The 16,679-nt window shown below is 49.1% G+C and overlaps 1 protein-coding gene across 3 annotated transcripts in view; it reads right to left on the reverse strand.

Moving 5' to 3' along the window:
* Positions 1-14,418, reverse strand: part of Kdm2b (lysine demethylase 2B) — a 118,560-nt gene extending 104,142 nt beyond the window's left edge. Inside the window, exons 1-4 of one of the 3 annotated variants that reach the window (XM_021162211.3) lie at positions 13,960-14,418; positions 12,761-12,905; positions 9,510-9,588; positions 7,768-7,814 (exon numbers count right to left, since the gene is read on the reverse strand). In XM_021162211.3, coding sequence (XP_021017870.1) covers positions 7,768-7,814; positions 9,510-9,588; positions 12,761-12,905; positions 13,960-13,992 — 304 coding nt within the window. In that variant the 5' untranslated portion in view covers positions 13,993-14,418. Of the gene's footprint in view, positions 1-7,767; positions 7,815-9,509; positions 9,589-12,760; positions 13,413-13,562; positions 13,591-13,959 lie in introns of those variants that run through there. The other 2 variants (XM_021162212.3, XM_029477473.2) reach the window with 2 other exon arrangements.
* Between the last annotated feature and the right edge of the window lie 2,261 nt (positions 14,419-16,679).

Genomic DNA, 16,679 nt, shown 5'->3' on the forward strand with positions numbered 1-16,679 from the left:
CAACCATCTGTAATGGGATCTGGTGCCCTCTTCTGGTGTGTCTGAAGACAGCTACAGTGTACTCACATACATGAAATAAATAAATCTTTAAAAAAAAAAAAGTTAGCCGGGCGTGGTGGCGCACGCCTTTAATCCCAGCACTTGGGAGGCAGAGGCAGGCGGATTTCTGAGTTCGAGGCCAGCCTGGTCTACAAAGTGAGTGCCAGGACAGCCAGGGCTACACAGAGAAACCCTGTCTCGAAAAACCAAAAAAAAAAAAAAAAAAAAAAGTTGCTGGGCATGGTGGCGCACGCCTTTAATCCCAGCACTCGGGAGGCAGAGGCAGGCGGATTTCTGAGTTCGAGGCCAGCCTGGTCTACAGAGTGAGTTCCAGGACAGCCAGGGCTACACAGAGAAACCCTGTCTCGAAGGAAAAAAAAAAAAAAAAGTCAGTTTCTCACATTTTTTTATTTTAAAAAACTTTTAGGTTTATTTCCTTTCTTTTAGGTTGTATCTTGCCTATACATATGTATGTATACCACAAATGTGTCTGGAGCCCTGGATAATAAAAAGAACCCCTGATCCTCTGGAACCAGAGTTGTGAATGGTGGGGAGCTCCCAAGTAGGTGCGAGGAACCAAACCCAGGTCCTCGTAAGAGCAAAAAGCCAATCTCTCCAGCCCCCAATCTTCTTACAAGTCGTCTTTTTTCCTATATTTATTTGTCAATTTGTTTCTTTTTGTGTTTGAAGCCCTGGCTGGCCTGGAACTCATTCTGTAGACCAGGGTTGTCTCAAACTCACAGAGATCTGCCTGCCTCTGCTTCCCAAGAACTGGGGATTAAAGGCATAGCTACCACTCCCCGAATACAACTGTTTCGTTAGGTGGCTTAAGCTGACCTGGAACTTTGAATCCTCCTACCTCCTGCCACAGTCTCCTACAGTGGTAGGATTATAGGATGTGCATCGGTACACCCAACCTCAGCTTTTGCAAAAATATCAGCAAGATGATTCTGAATATCATATAGAGAGCCGGGGTAAGAACAGCGCGAAGATCAAATGTTTTTGCAGCATGATGAGGCCCTGGGTTGATCCTCACGTGCAAAATAAAAGAACTGATATAGAAAGGCAAAGAGCGACAAACCAAAGCATTCTTGAAAAAGAATGAAAGAGCTAGACATGGTGACCCTGTCCAGTGGTCTCAGCACTTAGGCTGAGGCAGGAGGATCACCCAGAGCTCAAAGCCAGTCTGAACTACTAAATACTAAAGCTGAAGGCCAACCTGGATACAAAGTGTGATGTTGTCTCAAAAACAAAACAAAAGAAAACCAGGCCGGTAAGGGGGCTTTGGGGAAGAAGCTTGTTACCAAGCTTAAAGACCCGAGCTCCCTCTCCAGTACTCACATGGTGGAAGGAGAGAACTGATTCCTGCAAATTATCCTCGGACCTACACATGTTCCCCTGGGCACTCTCTAACCAGCCCTACCACCGCCCCCCCAATCAAAGTAAATAAGTAATGAGTGTATCTGAAATAATAAAAAGGACAAAAACTTAGAAAGACTATTATGTAGCAAGCCCTATTAAAAAAGTTACCTAGTCAGAGCGACATAAGTCCATCACCTGTGAGATAGTCACTGAATGGAAACCTATACAGCAGTGAAATAAATCTATGCTCATACACAATAAATACTGTGGACTGCCTAAGTACAAAGATGAATAAATAAAAGAAGACCGGGGCTGGAGAGATGGCTCAGTGGTTAAGAGCACAGACTGCTCTTTTAGATGTCCTGAGTTCAATTCCCAGCAACCACATGGTGGCTCACAACCACCTGTAATGCAGTCTGACACCCTCTTCTGGTAAGTCTGAAGTCAATGACCGTGTATTCATTACAAAAAATAAATAAAGCCGGGCGTGGTGGCGCACGCCTTTAATCCCAGCACTCGGGAGGCAGAGGCAGGCGGATTTCTGAGTTCGAGGCCAGCCTGGTCTACAAAGTGAGTGCCAGGACAGCCAGGACTACACAGAGAAACCCTGTCTCGAAAAACCAAAAAAATAAATAAATAAATAAATAAATAAATCTTAAAAGAAGATAAAATCAAGAGGCTATCCAGTATGATTCCACAAACATAATGTAACAGGCAAGAGAGAATCTGGGGTGCTGGTCTCCATGATATGTTTGGGTTACACATACATACTCACACTCAGTCAACACTATTTAGTTTTCTAGACAGAATATAGAAATGGAAATGATCTCATTTTTATTTTTAAAGGCAGGTTGCTGCAGACTATGACACAGGCTTACAGACATAGCAACTTAGAAAGCTAAAGAAGGAAGAGTACTTGAGCCCAGGAGTTAAAGACCAGGCTGGAAAACAGGCTAAGATCTGTTTATACAAACGAAAGACAGAAAGCCAGGCAGCGGTGGCGCTCGCTCGCCTTTAATCCCAGAACTTGGGAGGCAGAGGCAGGCGGATTTCTGAGTTCGAGGCCAGCCTGGTCTACAAAGTGAGTTCCAGGACAGCCAGGGCTACACAGAGAAACCCTGTCTCAAAAAACAAAAAAACAAAAACAAAAAACAAAAAAAGAAAGAAAGAAAGAAAGAAAGAAAGAAAGAAAGAAAGAAAGAAAGAAAGAAAGAGAGAAAGAAAGAAAGAAAGAAACCAAATGAAAGACAGGGCACTGGTGAGGAACAGATGGCCAGGAGACAAAAGCTGGATTTTAAATCAGCAGAGGATCTACAGCCAGAATTGTAGCCGGAACAGCTGGGCATGCCTCCCCCGATCCTTTTCCTTTTTACATGTGAGTGTGTGTGTGTGAGTGTGTGTGTGTGTGTGTGTATTTCACAGGTTGATATCCAGTGTCTACCTTAGTCACTCCACACCATATGTAGAGAAGTAGGGTCTCACTTGAATCCAGAGTTCACTAATTTGGTTAGTGTATCCCACAGATCCTAACACCTGAGTGCTGGGATTGCAGATAGGTTCCACGCCTGCACGGTGATCCAACCTCGAGTCTTCATGCTTTCATAGAACTGCTTACCTGCTGAGCCATTACCTCAACAACACCCCTTCTGAATTTGGTGGGTCAGCCACCCCAGCACTGTTCACTACCTAGCAGAATGTGAGTTAATGTTTGGAGTATGTCTCTGTCACTGGGAAACCCAGGAGAACTGCTGTTTCCTCACTCTCTGTCCCCATGGACAGTCAGCCCCCTGGGGCTCACTGTCCCCAACAACTGGCTTCAGGATCGGCATCCCAGAGACATAAGGGGGACAGGGCTGTCAGGAAGGAGGACTTTGTGGTAGCACAGTGTCAGCCTGGGGCTCCCAATTCTATTTTTACATTCAGAAGCAAGGCAACTGCCAAAAACAAGTCAGAAAGAGGAAGGGAAAAGAAACAGAAGAAAAGAAAAGGTAGGGCCAGGAGATGGCTCCACAGATAAGGCACAGGCCAAGCCAAGCCGGAGGCAAGAGGAGACTCCTGAGATAATTTCCTCTTGGGATAATTTTAGACCACCAAGGTCTATACAAGCGGCAGGTTACACTCTGGATATGTTACACAAGTCAAACTATTCTGTTTGGCTTAAGCCAGCCTGACTTAACGTTTGTCACCTCTGTCCTTTATGACAAATGCACTGTTCACTGCTCTCCAGAAATCTGTGTGAACTGAGGCAACAAGGAACAACTGTCATAACCCAGGAATGCTGCAGCCACCAACTCAGTGCCCAAGCTCCCCAAACCTCCCTGAAGCATTTACATCATGACTAGAAAAATGGGAAGAGAGCCAGCCCTGCTTTCCTGGTCAATACATAGTTCTCATCTGGCAACAATGTTGGGACCATCATCTAATGGGACCCGTGAGAACCATGAGGTCCAAGTGAAAGGAGAGGCCATCGTCGGGATGCACACTGCATCTGGAAAAGGCTTGAAGAGTTCATCAGCAAGTCCAGGAAAGAAACATTGCTTAAGAAAGCTAAGAGCCAGGTGGTGGTGCCACTGCCATTAACCCTAGCACCCAGGAGGCACAGGCAGCTGGAGCTCTAAGTGGTTGAGTCCAGGCTGGTCTACAGAGTTCCAGGACACCCAGGGCTACACAGAGAAACCCTAAAGCAACATCTACAATCTCAACCAGGAAGCCAGAACACTGTAAACTCAAGACCAGCCTCATTACACAGCAAGACCTTGTCTTGAAAACCTAAAAGAGCAATAGTGGCAATTATTCTGGCCACGTTGTCTGACATGCCACTCGCCAGCTGCCTGCATATTCCACAGGTATGGCTTTTCATAAATTCTAATCGAGTCACTTAAATACCCACCAGCATGGTCCTCATCAAAAACACAGATGGAGTGTAAAATAAGGCTGAGGCGGGAGAGTGGCAAGTTCTAGACCAGCCTGGACCTTATAATGAAACCTTGCTCTAAACAAAAAGAAACACAAGCAGGGCGGTGGTGGCGCAAGCCTTTAATCCCAGCACTCCGGAGGCAGAGGCAGGCAGATTTCTGAATTCGAGGCCAGCCTGGTCTACAGAGCGAGTTCCAGGACAGCCAAGGCTACACAGAGAAACCCTGTCTCAAAACAAACAAACAAACAAAACACAAAAGCCCAAGAAACAAAACAAACAAGAAGATACTCAGTGCCAAAAGCAAAACCCAAAACCAAACCATACCAGCAAGCCCGAGTGTGAAGGAGGAGTACAACTGAGCCATCGTCCAGAGCTGACTGATCAGGGCTTGCTGAGGAACAGGTCGGTAGCTAACGGTCACCTCATGCTGTTATGTGAAGATCTTCCTCAAGTCCACATGTTTAGAACCTCAGTTTCTCAATATAGAAGCTAGGAGGTGGGGTCCACGGGAAGGTATTTAGGGCTTGAGGCTAGACCCCTTAGGAATGGATTCTTGTCTCCTGGGACTGAATTAGTTACCATCATATCAAGTTGCAATATGGCAAGACGTTCCTTATGTTCTCCACGCATCTTCGTGGTCTTTCTCTTTCCACCCTGAGTCGAAGCAGTACATATTAAACAGACGCCCACACACTAGACTCTTTAACTTGCCAGTCCCCCAAAACCGTGAGCCAAAACTAACCTCTTCTTTGTAAGTCACTTCAGTGACTGGTCATCTGTCACAGCAACAGAAAACATGACGAAGACGCCTTAAGACTCAAGAGAAATGAATGCTTGTGAAAATTTGCACAAGAAACACTCACTGTGTTATTCCTAACAGTAAAAGGGTGGAGACGACCAAAATGTCCACCAGATGATAAGCAGATAAACAAAACATGGCCTTTTGATATAAAGAAAACGAAGGACGTGGACAAGGGGGGCAAAGGAAGGGTTTGTGTGGGGTAGTAACGGGGAACTAAATGAAAATTTAAAAACCCCCACTGAGCCAGACACTTTAAATAGGGAGGTTATGTTATATGAGTTTTCTTTCTACTTAAAAAGAAAAGGTGGGCCGGGCGTGGTGGCGTACGCCTTTAATCCCAGCACTCAGGAGGCAGAGGCAGGCAGATTTCTGAGTTCGAGGCCAGTCTGGTCTACAAAGTGAGTTCCAGGACAGCCAGGGCTACTACACAGAGAAACCCGGTCTCGAAAAACCAAAAAAAAAAAAAAAGAAAAAAAAAAAAGAAAAGGTGGGCCGGGCGTGGTGACGCACACCCTTACTCCCAGCACTCGGGAGGCAGAGGCAGGTGGATTTCTGAGTTCGAGGCCAGCCTGGTCTACAGAGTGAGTTCCAGGACAGCCAGGGCTACACAGAGAAACCCTGTCTCGAAAAAACCCCCCAAAAAAAAAAAGTGGGACTGGTGAGATGGCTCAGCGGTTAAGTGCACTGACTACTCTTCCAAACAACCACATGGTGGCTCACAACCATCCATAATGAGATCTGATGCCCTCTTCTGGTGTGTCTGAAGACAGCTACAGTGTACTTACATATAATAAGAATATAATAAGAAATAAATAAATCTTAAAAAAAAAAGGTGTTGAGCAAGTAACACAGCACAGTTGGTAGAAAAGTTGCCTACCGTGTGAGACCCTGGAGTTACCCTCCAGTGCCACATAATTAATAATTAATTAATCAAATGCTAGTGCCCACAAAGCAAATAATCAAATCACATAGGCTCCCCCTCACTCCTACTTTTCAGCTCCACAAAGCTTCCTTCGTACTAAAGAGCCAAATCCCAATTTCCCTTGGGGTCTCCAAAGCCCCTGATGATCTGGCCCTGGGGTACCTGCCATCATTTTCCCCTCTGTCATTCAAGGTTGAAACGTCAAGTTCACACCCTGGCCTTCTCCCTTGCTCACCTCTCACAGCCTAGACTATTTCCCCCCCCACCCCATGGCTGATATTTTAAAGATGAATGAATGAATGAATGAATGAATGAGTAGTTTTCATTATGCATCTCTGTTTGTGTCTACTGATGCCTCTAGAGGCCAGAACGGCGGGGGAGTGGGGGAGGTCAGATCCACTGGCAATGGAGTTACAGGTGGTTTTAAGCAGCCCGACGTGGGTGCTGAGAAACAAACCCAGGTCCTTGGGGAAAGTGTCAAGAGCTCTGCCACTGAGCCATCTCTCCAGCCCCAGAGCTGACTGTTACCACTTGAGTATCAGGTCAAATGCCTCCTCTCCTCCCTGACAACCATGCCTCAAGTACAGCCCAGCCCTACAGTGCACTACCCATCACCCTGCTTTATTTCTTCAAAGCTTTTCCAATCATTGGAAAGATATGTCCTTATCTTTTTTTCTCTCTCTCTCTTTCTTTCTTTCTTGCTCTCTCTCTCTCTCTCTCTTTTTTTTTTTTTTTGGTTTTCCCAGACACAAGAAAACCTTATCTTTTTTTGATTTTTTGGTTTTTTTGGTTTTTCGAGACAGGGTTTCTCTGTGTAGCCCTGGCTGTCCTGGAGCTCACTCTGTAGACCAGGCTGGCCTCGAACTCAGAAATCCGGCTGCCTCTGCCTCCCAAGTGCTGGGATTAAAGGCGTGAGCCACCACTGCCAGCTTCCTTAACATCTTTATTGCCTGTCATCTTACTAAAGAGGGTCTTGTCAGTTACATCCACAGCCCACCATGTAGGCAAGAAATGATTTTCCAGAAAGAATGGTATATTGAGAACTTTCTATGCGATCTGAAACCCCACCTGCTATCTAGTGGGGGAAGGTCGAGAGTACTAAGCCACCAGCCATAGTTGGCAAGTCCTCAGAGAGTTAAAAGCCATTAAAACACAGAGTGGGCAAGCCACACCCTAGGCCTGCCTAGAACCCCTAGGAAAAAGGAGACATAAACCCCCCCCCCATCCTGAGAACACATGAAAGTCTTTTAGGGGTCATGAAGCACCCAGTGTTTACCCAGCAACCCCACAAACAAACGCAAAGGAGGGATCAGAGATTGCATCACTGACACCCAAGATAGAGACCGGGTCCAAATCACCTCATAAAACGGTGCTGGCAAACACCCTCTGAGCCAACTTCTCAGGACTTTGCAATCTAACCTGTTCTCCAGAGTCAGGCGGTTGCAGCCTACACCTGCTCCCACCTCCCTCCTCCACCTGCTCCCACCTCCCTCCTCCACTGCTCCCACCTCCCTCCTCCACCTGCTCCCACCTCCCTCCTCCACCTGCTCCCACCTCCCTCCTCCACTGCTCCCACCTCCCTCCTCCACTGCTCCCACCTCCCTCCTCCACCTGCTCCCACCTCCCTCCTCCAGGGAGCACATTCTTTCCTAAAGCAGCTGAAGTCTAACCAGGAGGGTAGGGAAGACCTCCCTTCCCTTCTCCTACCCGGCCCTTGGCACTTACCCACCAGGAGTTTGACGTCTCGGACTGTGAAATCAGGGTCTGGCATCCTGGAAAAAAAGAGAAGTGTGGATATTTGGTTAAAAAAAATAAACAGACAGACAGACAAAAAAAAAAAAAAAAAAAAAAAAAAAAAAAACCACAGTGCTAGACTCTACCCTGAGTCAATTTTTCAAAAAAGGGGTTCCTTGTCCTAAGCTTGAGAACATGAGAGAAACCCAGAGAGCAAACCTGGTAGACCAGGTAAGTATCCCGAGGGAGGTCACCCAGAGTCACAGAGTAGGTTTCCTACCATAAAAGACTCAAGCTGAGCCTCAGAAGAGGATGGGACATCACTGGTCAACTTACTGCAGGACAAACTGAAGTGTGGTATGTCAGGGACCAGACACCTGCCTTAATTTAGGGTGTTTCTGTCCCTTTAGAAAATATTTTCCATATAGCTATACGGACTGTGGGAGAAACTCCTCTCTATATACTCAAAGGGAATACTTTGAAACACTGAAACAGGTAGATTGTGAGTTCTGGGCCAGCCTCAGCTACAAAGCAATAAACTATCTCAAAAAAAAAAAAAAAAAAAAAAAAAAAAAAGAGCCGGGTGTGGTGGTGCACACCTTTAGTCACAACACTTGGGAGGCAGAGGCAGGCGGATTTCTGAGTTCAAGGCCAGCCTGGTCTACAGAGTGAGTTCCAGGACAGCCAGGACTATACAGAGAAATCCTGTCTCAAATAAATAAATAAATAAATAAATAAACAAACAAAATTCAACAATAAATGAGTGCAGACAGAGTCAGACAAGGGCACGTCATGCCTTTATGGACAGTGGCAGAAGCCTATGACCCCAGCCCTTGGGAAGGGAAGGCAGGAGGAGCAGGTGTTCAAAGTCATCCTCCGCCACAGAGTTAAGTCTGAGGCTAGCCCGGGCTCTCAAAACACAAAAACAAGACAGAAACCAGAGATGCTAAAAGGCAGGTAACACATGCCTTTAATCTCAGAAAGAGGCAGGAAGATCTCTATGAGTTCAAGGCCAGCCTGGTCTACACAGCAAGCTCCAGGCCAGCCAGTGTGGAAGATGCTGAACATCTCATAACCCTGGTAGGAAGTACCTGAACAAGCCTAGCAGTAGAAGCTAGAGAGGGAGGCAGCCTAAAACCCCTTATCCCTGACCAAGGAGTGGAACCTGTTCTTCCAGCTTGCCTCCATCTCTCCCCAACCCAGAACCCTGGGCAGCTCTGCAGTTCTCTGCCAGAATAGAAGACAGAGGCAAGGGGGGATAAGGAGAGGAAACACACACCTATCACAGAAAGAGACCCATTTCCCCCACACTGGGAATATGTTCAGAAAACATGCATCCTGGTACCCTAGTCTAGGTGCAGAAGATGGTCAGTCCCTTCACAACCCACGCTTCAAGCAATGCTCAGCAGGAAGTTGCTGCATGGGACCAGAATAGACTAGAAACCAGCAGCAGGAGATCCATCACTGCTTAAAGTGACCAGGATAGACTAGATGTGGGTGGGGGAGTCCATCACTGCTTAAATACCCTAGGATTTCCAAATTCTCGAAAGAAGATCAGCTTTTCTTCTCCAGTGGGCCTTGAACAGAGAGGAGCTGTTCCCAGATTTTAGGCAAAGTCCTCCTCTCTTGGAAATGCTAAGTGGTGACATAAGAAAGGCAGGAGAACCCAACCCAAGCTGGGAGTTGTGATAGGGAGGAAGATGGAGGAAGAAGGGGTGAATTCCAGCACTTACTTGATCCCTAGTCCATCCTTGTCCCGAAAAACCAGGGGAACCCTGAGAGCTTCTCTCTGTACGTACTCATAGTTAAAATCTGTTTGGGTATTTGAATTAAAAACAGTTAATTTGGTTAAGTTATTGAGGAACAAATGAACCACAACCCACTGGTGAGGGGAACCCTCCCCCCCCAAAAAACGGTCAAGAGGCATATACACTAGAGAAGGTACCAGCTAGATGGAAAATAACAAAATAGATATGGCAAAACCATGCCATCCTGCGCGCTCCCATCCTCTCCTCTGCCTACTCATTCCCTGCATGCCCCACGGGTCCCAACTTGTCAATGAACAGCCCAAGGCCAGCCAGGGTTGGGGAGGAGACTTAGATTGAAAACTCACCAGCTCTTGAGAAACAGGGACAGACAAACACATCCCAGGCTGAGTTGAGGTAGGAAAGGGACAGCAAAATTGAATCATGCTACCTGGGAGGACCTAAAATCCCCCACAGAGACTGGGGTGGAGGGTTCTCATTGTAGCTGAGCATCAGTGAAAATCTTATTGTCATATCCTGGATGGTGAAGGGGGTGGGGGGGAACCGGTTTCCTTGGAAACTATGTATTTGATGCCAAAGTAACTAGGGAACTGGGCACAGCTTTGTTGTCTCCCTATAGTGAAATTCTGCTGGAGCCCATCGTAATACTTGCTTCAGCTGGATAACCACAAGGGTTGAAGCACTAGTGAAAGGTAGTGAATGGTGAGGACGGAGCTCAGGAAGCCCCCCCCCCAAGGAAAACTTCACAAGGCAGTATCCTATCAGCAGCTTGCGTGGTAGAGATCCCCCTCCATCTCCTATTCCTAAACCCTCAGCCTTTGCCTAATTTCTTTCCTTCCTCAAGTCCCAAGCCAGTGGCTCCCACCCAACCATCTATCCCCAGAATGGAGGTGTGGGATGCTGGGATATATCCTCTTCTCTCCCAAATCAGGTGACCAATGCAAGGTGCCAAGGGCACCAGTCCTTTCCAAGCTGGTCAGAAAGGAGAAAGAAGGGTTGGGGAGCCTAAACCCAAGGGAACCGGTTCACCAGGACAGCCTTTGGGGGGAGGAGGAGGTCAGAGAGACTGGCTCTGAAGAAAGAACAAAAAAAAAAAAAAAACCCAGAGCCAAGAAAGCCCTGACCCCAGAGGCTCAGATCCCCAGGGGCTCACAGTGAATGGGGGATTCCTCCGGATTTAAAGGCAGATAACTTTGAGAAGCTTGTAGTTGGAAGCTAAGGGTCCCTTCTTCTGCATTTCAGCTCCCTCCCTACAGTTTTGGGGCCAGATCTGAATTAACAAGCAAACTCCAAAGGCCCTTCTCCTTGCCTTTGAAAAGAAGCCAGGACAGCAGCTTGAAGGATGCCCTTAGAGCTCCCTAGATGGTAACCTTCCTTCCCTGTCCACCCACACACCCCAACTCCCCACCCACCCACCCACCCTCCAGTTTCAGCTTCCACAAATGGGCCTGAGAAGCAGCTCACACAAATCCTGGCCTGAGGATTCCTGACAAATCACTAGGAGGGAGCGTTTGCACATTGTTTTCCCATAGGCTTTGCCAGGCCCGGTAAAGTGGAGGAGGAAAAAGACAAGAATTAAAATCCCATTTGTACTGAGAAAATAGAAACGCAGCTGGGGCTGGCACCCTGCTTTTTGGGTGAAATTTCTTAGGAGGGAAAAAACTACCCCCCTTCTCCCTAACTTCATCAGAGCCCCAGGAGGCGGTGAACACAAAAGAGAAACTTCAAAAAATGCAAAGCCTGGGACAGTCTCCTCTAAGGCTAACTTCAGGCCTCAGCCGCTCAAGCAGAACCTGGAAGAGGGAGGCGCTTCCCCCTGCTGTCAGCCCACTGTGAGCACAGGAGTTTCCAAGGGGGATGGGGGAAAACACAAAATGGAAAATGAGTAATTGAAAGGAAACTTTAAAGTCCACACACAGCCGGGCGTAGTGGCGCACACCTTTAATCCCAGCACTCAGAAAGCAGAGGCAGGTGGATTTCTGAGTTCGAGGACAGCCTGGTTTACAAAGTGAGTTCCAGGACAGCCAGGGCTATACAGAGAAACCCTGCCTCGAAAAAAAAACAAAAAACAAAATAAAACAAAAAAAAAAGTCCACACAACCTAGGAAGGCGTGGGTAAGCCAGAGCTTCTCCCAAACGCCAATCCTACAGGCCAAAATAGGTTCTGGGTCCAGAGTCTACAGAAGACCCCCCTCGTGAGGTTCTGGGCTCCTAAAGCCTCAAACAGGAGTCTCACCCAACATATCTAAGGAAAAAACCTCAGCCACACTGTCAGTAGGAGAGCCAGGGAGAACCCTAAAACCAGGAGGTCCCTCAAAAACCGAAGCGTGTCCACCTTCTGCTTCTAACACCGGAAAGGCCAGAGAATACAGAGCTCTCATGTCGGGCATGGAAAAAGACCCTGTCTCCAGAGAGGTGCCTAAATCTTCCATTCAAACTGCCAAGGAACTGGGATCTTAGCTCCAGGCCTGCGCAGGTAATTTATCACATATACAAACTAGCTTCCCCCAATTCGGACTGTCAAGGTTGTAGCGAGCGCTAGAGGCTTCCGGCATGGGGAGGAGGGGGTAGTGGCAATAATGCCCTGAACAACCACTTAGTCCCTTCTCCAATCCAGCAGGGCAGGGCCCACGAAGGGAGAAAGGCGCTGCAGACCCAAGGCTCAGACTCAAAGCTCGAAGGGGCGTAACCCTAACAACCGAAGGCGCTGCCTTGCCGTCTTCAGTGCCTAAACCCAATTCCAGTTCCTAATCCGCGGGGCCCAGGTGATAGGAGTTTGGGGGCCTTCAAGCCTAAGGCCATCATGCTGATGGTCCCAGGGATGTCTGGAAGGGCTCCTGCCAGACACTGCACCTCTGGCAGCGCAGAGAGCGCAACTGGCCTGGGAGAGTGAAGATGCTGCGCTCACGCCCTCCCTCAGTCCGAAAGTCTGTCTCTGGGTCCCTCTTAGTCCAGTAGTCCCTTGGCAGTGACCACCCTGGTACTAATGATGGGTAAAGTCAGGGCCTAGGCCCACGCCAGGCCCAGCCCTCTTCCTGTCTGCCCTCCTCCCTTACCACCCCCCACCCCCACCCCTGGTGCTCAGTCTCGTTTCGTCACCGGATCCCCTGGAATGGGGGACGCGGGCGCGAAATACGAACCCAGCCACAGGCAGCTCCCTCCCCACGTGCGCGCTGGCCCTCTGCACAGAGTGCAGCCAGGAGAGGGGGGTGCCTCACCTTTGCCTTCCATGGCATGCACGAAGTCCCCCTGGTATAACTGGCTACGTAGCTTCTCCTCCAGGCTGAAGCCACGGACGCTGACAATTTCCTCCACGTCCGACAAGTCTTCGTTCTCGTCGTATCTCTGGCGGTCAATCGCACGCTGCGGGGACCCAACCAGAGAACCCGGGACATTACTGAGAGGACTTGGGGGGTCTCCTCTCACCCTGGGCCCACCAAGAACAGGTGCAAGAGTCGCGCGCCCACTGCACCCCAGCATTGCAATCTGAGCAACTTTGCGCAAATGCCAAAGATGCTGGAAAGCAGAAAAAGGGGCTCACACCCCCCAAGGCCCGACTGCCCTTAAACGAAGCAATCCCTTGCATCTTTGGAAGCTATGGAAATGCTATTTGGGGGCTTTCCTCTGCCCCCACGCCAAGTGATGTGCTAAGCTTTGCCCACTCGACTGGGAGCCTGGTTATGTAACCCCTGAAGGGGGCTCCGGGTATGAGCTGGCGGGGCAGATGTAGGCCCCGAGAGAAGCCGCTGTAGCACCCGGCTCAGCGGTAACAGCAGCCCTGGCGGCCACGGCGGCCAACCCGGGAAGCCGGAACCCGGGGCCGGCGGCATTACTAAGGCTGGAGCTGCTCCCGAGCTACAGAAAAGCTGGAAAGCTGAAACGGAAGGGTTGAGACCCTAACGGCCCCCGCCGACCGACTGCTAGTGCAAGAAGAGGAGGGGAGGGGAGGAGGTTAAGAGTGTGGGGGGAGAGAGGCAGCCGGCCCACCACAAAGCTTCCATCAGAGACCCCAAAACGCACCAGCAGCTGCCTCATCTCCCCACGAGCGCGCGCGCACACTCACTTCCTAAGGAGACTCCCCCACCACTCCCCGCATCCTTCTTCCTCCTCCCTCCGCCGCTCAGCACCGAGCCCCGCTGCCCCCCAGATCCCAGGCGAACCCCGAGCCCGCTCAGCCCCTTCCACGCCTTTCGGCGCTGCCTCCTCCCCACTTAAGTGTCTGAGACCCTGAGCCTCACAAGAGACTGGAGGAGTGAGCTGCTTGCTTCCTTTTGCATGCAATTTATTATTTTTTTCCGGTCCTCTTGCAAAATACAGAAAAGGAAAGAAAAGGCAGCAAGAAACAACCAAAAAAATAAATAGATAAATCGATCATATACCAGATACAGATTTGGGGGAGAAAAAAAAAGCTACACACCAATCTTCTTCCAGAGTCTTTCTCTGCCTCCATTTTTTTAGGAGAGTTCACCAATTAATTGTCAACACTCCTGCCCCCTGCATTTTGGCGGAGGGGGAAAGGAGGGAAGACCAAAGAAAAGAAAGCAAAAAAATAAATAAATACAGCAAGCCAGAGCCGATATCTACAAAGTTTTGCACCAACACTTAAGCAGATCCGTTTGCAAAGTCCTAGGAAACCATTTTCAGCAGTTGTGGGTGGGGGGGGAGGCGTCGACGTCATAATCCCCGGAACGTAAACATTGTTGCCGATCGCGCTCGGAGCTCGCGGCTAGTCTAGTTGGGGAAAGGGGGGGCTCGGGTTGGGGGTGTCGGGGACCGCAGTCGTAGGAGGTGTGGGGCCAGAAGGAAGCCTGGGACGCACCGGGCGCTGTTAGCGCCTTGGCATCGCTGTTTTGTTGTTGGGTCACGAGTGCGCCTCTGCACGCAGGCGCCGCCGCCGCCCGGGAGCTGACTTTTGGAGGGCTGAGTTGCAGGCGGCGGGCGCATCCCAGAGATGGCGGGGCAGGGAGGGAGGGAAAGAGAGGAGGGGGTGGGGAGGGAGGTGCAGATTTGCACGGATGGCCTCAGCGGGAGGCGCGGAAATGCTAGCCAAGCCTGCTGGCATGAAAGCCCCCGGGGCCTGGCACCCCCCACCTCTGCCCCTGCCCCCTCTTGCTTGGGTTACCCAGGGCTCTCCCTCTCTTCCTTCACCCACCTTTTCTCATTACCTATGCTGGCGACCTAAATTCAAAGTATTTTGTATGTATGATTTCTTTTTCTGTTTTGCTTTTCTACTGCATGCCTGGGGGGAGGGGCCAGCCTGTCCAGACCCTTATCCATTTGCGAACCTGCCATATGGAGGAGGCATCTGAGGGGCTCAGAAAGAAATTATCTCAGCACTGTATCTGTACAGACTGCATAACTTTTAAACTCCCGGGGCTGAAATAATAATATGGAGACACACGCACAGGTACAGGAAATACAGCCAGTCCACAGCCTTTTTAGACTGCAGCTGACCGGAAGAAAGCCTTTGGTTCATTCATTCGGATAGCCTCGGTAGTACAGCCCTGAAACAGAAGTTGGGCTTTTAAAAAGAAAGAAAAAAAGTCTCTACACTCGCTGAGAAGAGATAAATCGATACACAGGAGAGAATAGAGAATCGGATTCAGCGTCTCTAATGCAGGCAGGCAAAAGGTAAGCCTCTCTCGTGTGGCAGTTTAAGAGAAAAGTGGTGGTTGTTTGTGGCTTTCTGGGGTACAGCCAGATCTATATTGTTTCTCAGCAGAGAAGGTTGGGGGGCAGCCTTTGTGAATATGCCTGGAGTAGCAGATCCCAAATGTTCCTCCGTCTTTTAAGTAGTGCTTGTGACTGCTTCCAGAATTGGCCCTGAGTGGTCCTGGAATTCCTTTAAGTTGAGAGAAATGCTGGCCCTAAACTTTGTTCCCTCCTGGCCTCTTCCTTTCTTGCAAGGGCCTAATGACAGCATCACAAGGATGTTCTGAGAGACCTCCCAGGTGATGCTAGCTCGCTGTACAAGCTAAAGCAGGTCATTTTGCGCCCTGGGGAAACCCAGATTCAAGAAATTATGAATTTAGGTGACTGCTGTTTTTATCTTGTCCCAATGTCAACAGCATTGGTTCAGACAGATACGGGGAGGAAGTGGCCTTGCCACCTGAAATCAGCTGTGAACCACACTTCGTCACCCTCCCTTAAGACGTCAGAATTTCCTGCCTTATCGGTCTGTACTTTTTTTCCACCTGTCCCCAAATCTGCTCTTTGAATTTTTTTTTAATTCCACCCATGCACGTTATTGGTAGAAATCTACGTAGAGATGAGGCGACACACACCAAGTTTGTCACCAAACTGAAACTACTTCTATGTTGGCTCAGCTGCATCCCTGGGCAGCCCTTCTAACCATCCCTGTGAAAACCAGGGACCAGCTGGTGATGTAGTGCAATCCTGGGATATTTGGCCTAGCAAGCCTAAGGCCCTGGGTTCCATACCCAGCGTGAAATTGTGTGTGTGGGGGAATGATATGGGGATGTGGACCACTTTATCTGGCTCTTCTTGTGAGAAAGAATACTTTTGAAGGGGATGTCTTATGGCCTTGTTGCTCTGCTTTGTAAGTGAGGATGCTGGGATTCAGAAAGGCAGAAACAACTCGCTCTCAGTCACACTGCTTGCCCTTTCAAATGTCCACCAACTTCATTTATGCTTCGGAATGAAATAAAGGAGGGGCCTAGGGTTGAGAATCAGTGGATTAAAGAATTAAAGCAAAACTGTCAAATAGGATGCTGGAAATTTTTGTTCATCTTCCTCCCCGAAGTCTCTCCCTTCCCCCCACCCCCAACCCCCTTCCGCTCCCCGTGGCTTCTGAGTTCCCCCAAAGGCTGGCATTGGGAAAAGTCTGGTGTTAGCCACGTTTGTAGAGTGGGCAGAGGTTGATCAGTCACCTGATTTGATCCTGTCTCTTTACAAACCTGGAGGAAACCACAGACCTGAGAGAAGAATGAGCCTGCTGGGTGTTTGTTCCCCTTTGACTCCCCCAGAATGCCCACCCCTCTGCTGGGTCTAAGTGGTCACTCAATAAACGTTGAGCCCTTGATGGATCACCTTCTCTAGCATATTTGCATTTTCCCTTTATCAGTAATTGGCAGATGAAAGCCTTTGTCCTCAGTTGAAAGAATTCCAAGCATTCCC

This window comes from Mus caroli, unplaced genomic scaffold, assembly GCF_978045245.1.
Source record: "Mus caroli unplaced genomic scaffold, Mus_caroli_1 scaffold_4, whole genome shotgun sequence".
In the NCBI taxonomy this organism is placed as follows: Eukaryota; Metazoa; Chordata; class Mammalia; order Rodentia; family Muridae; genus Mus; species Mus caroli.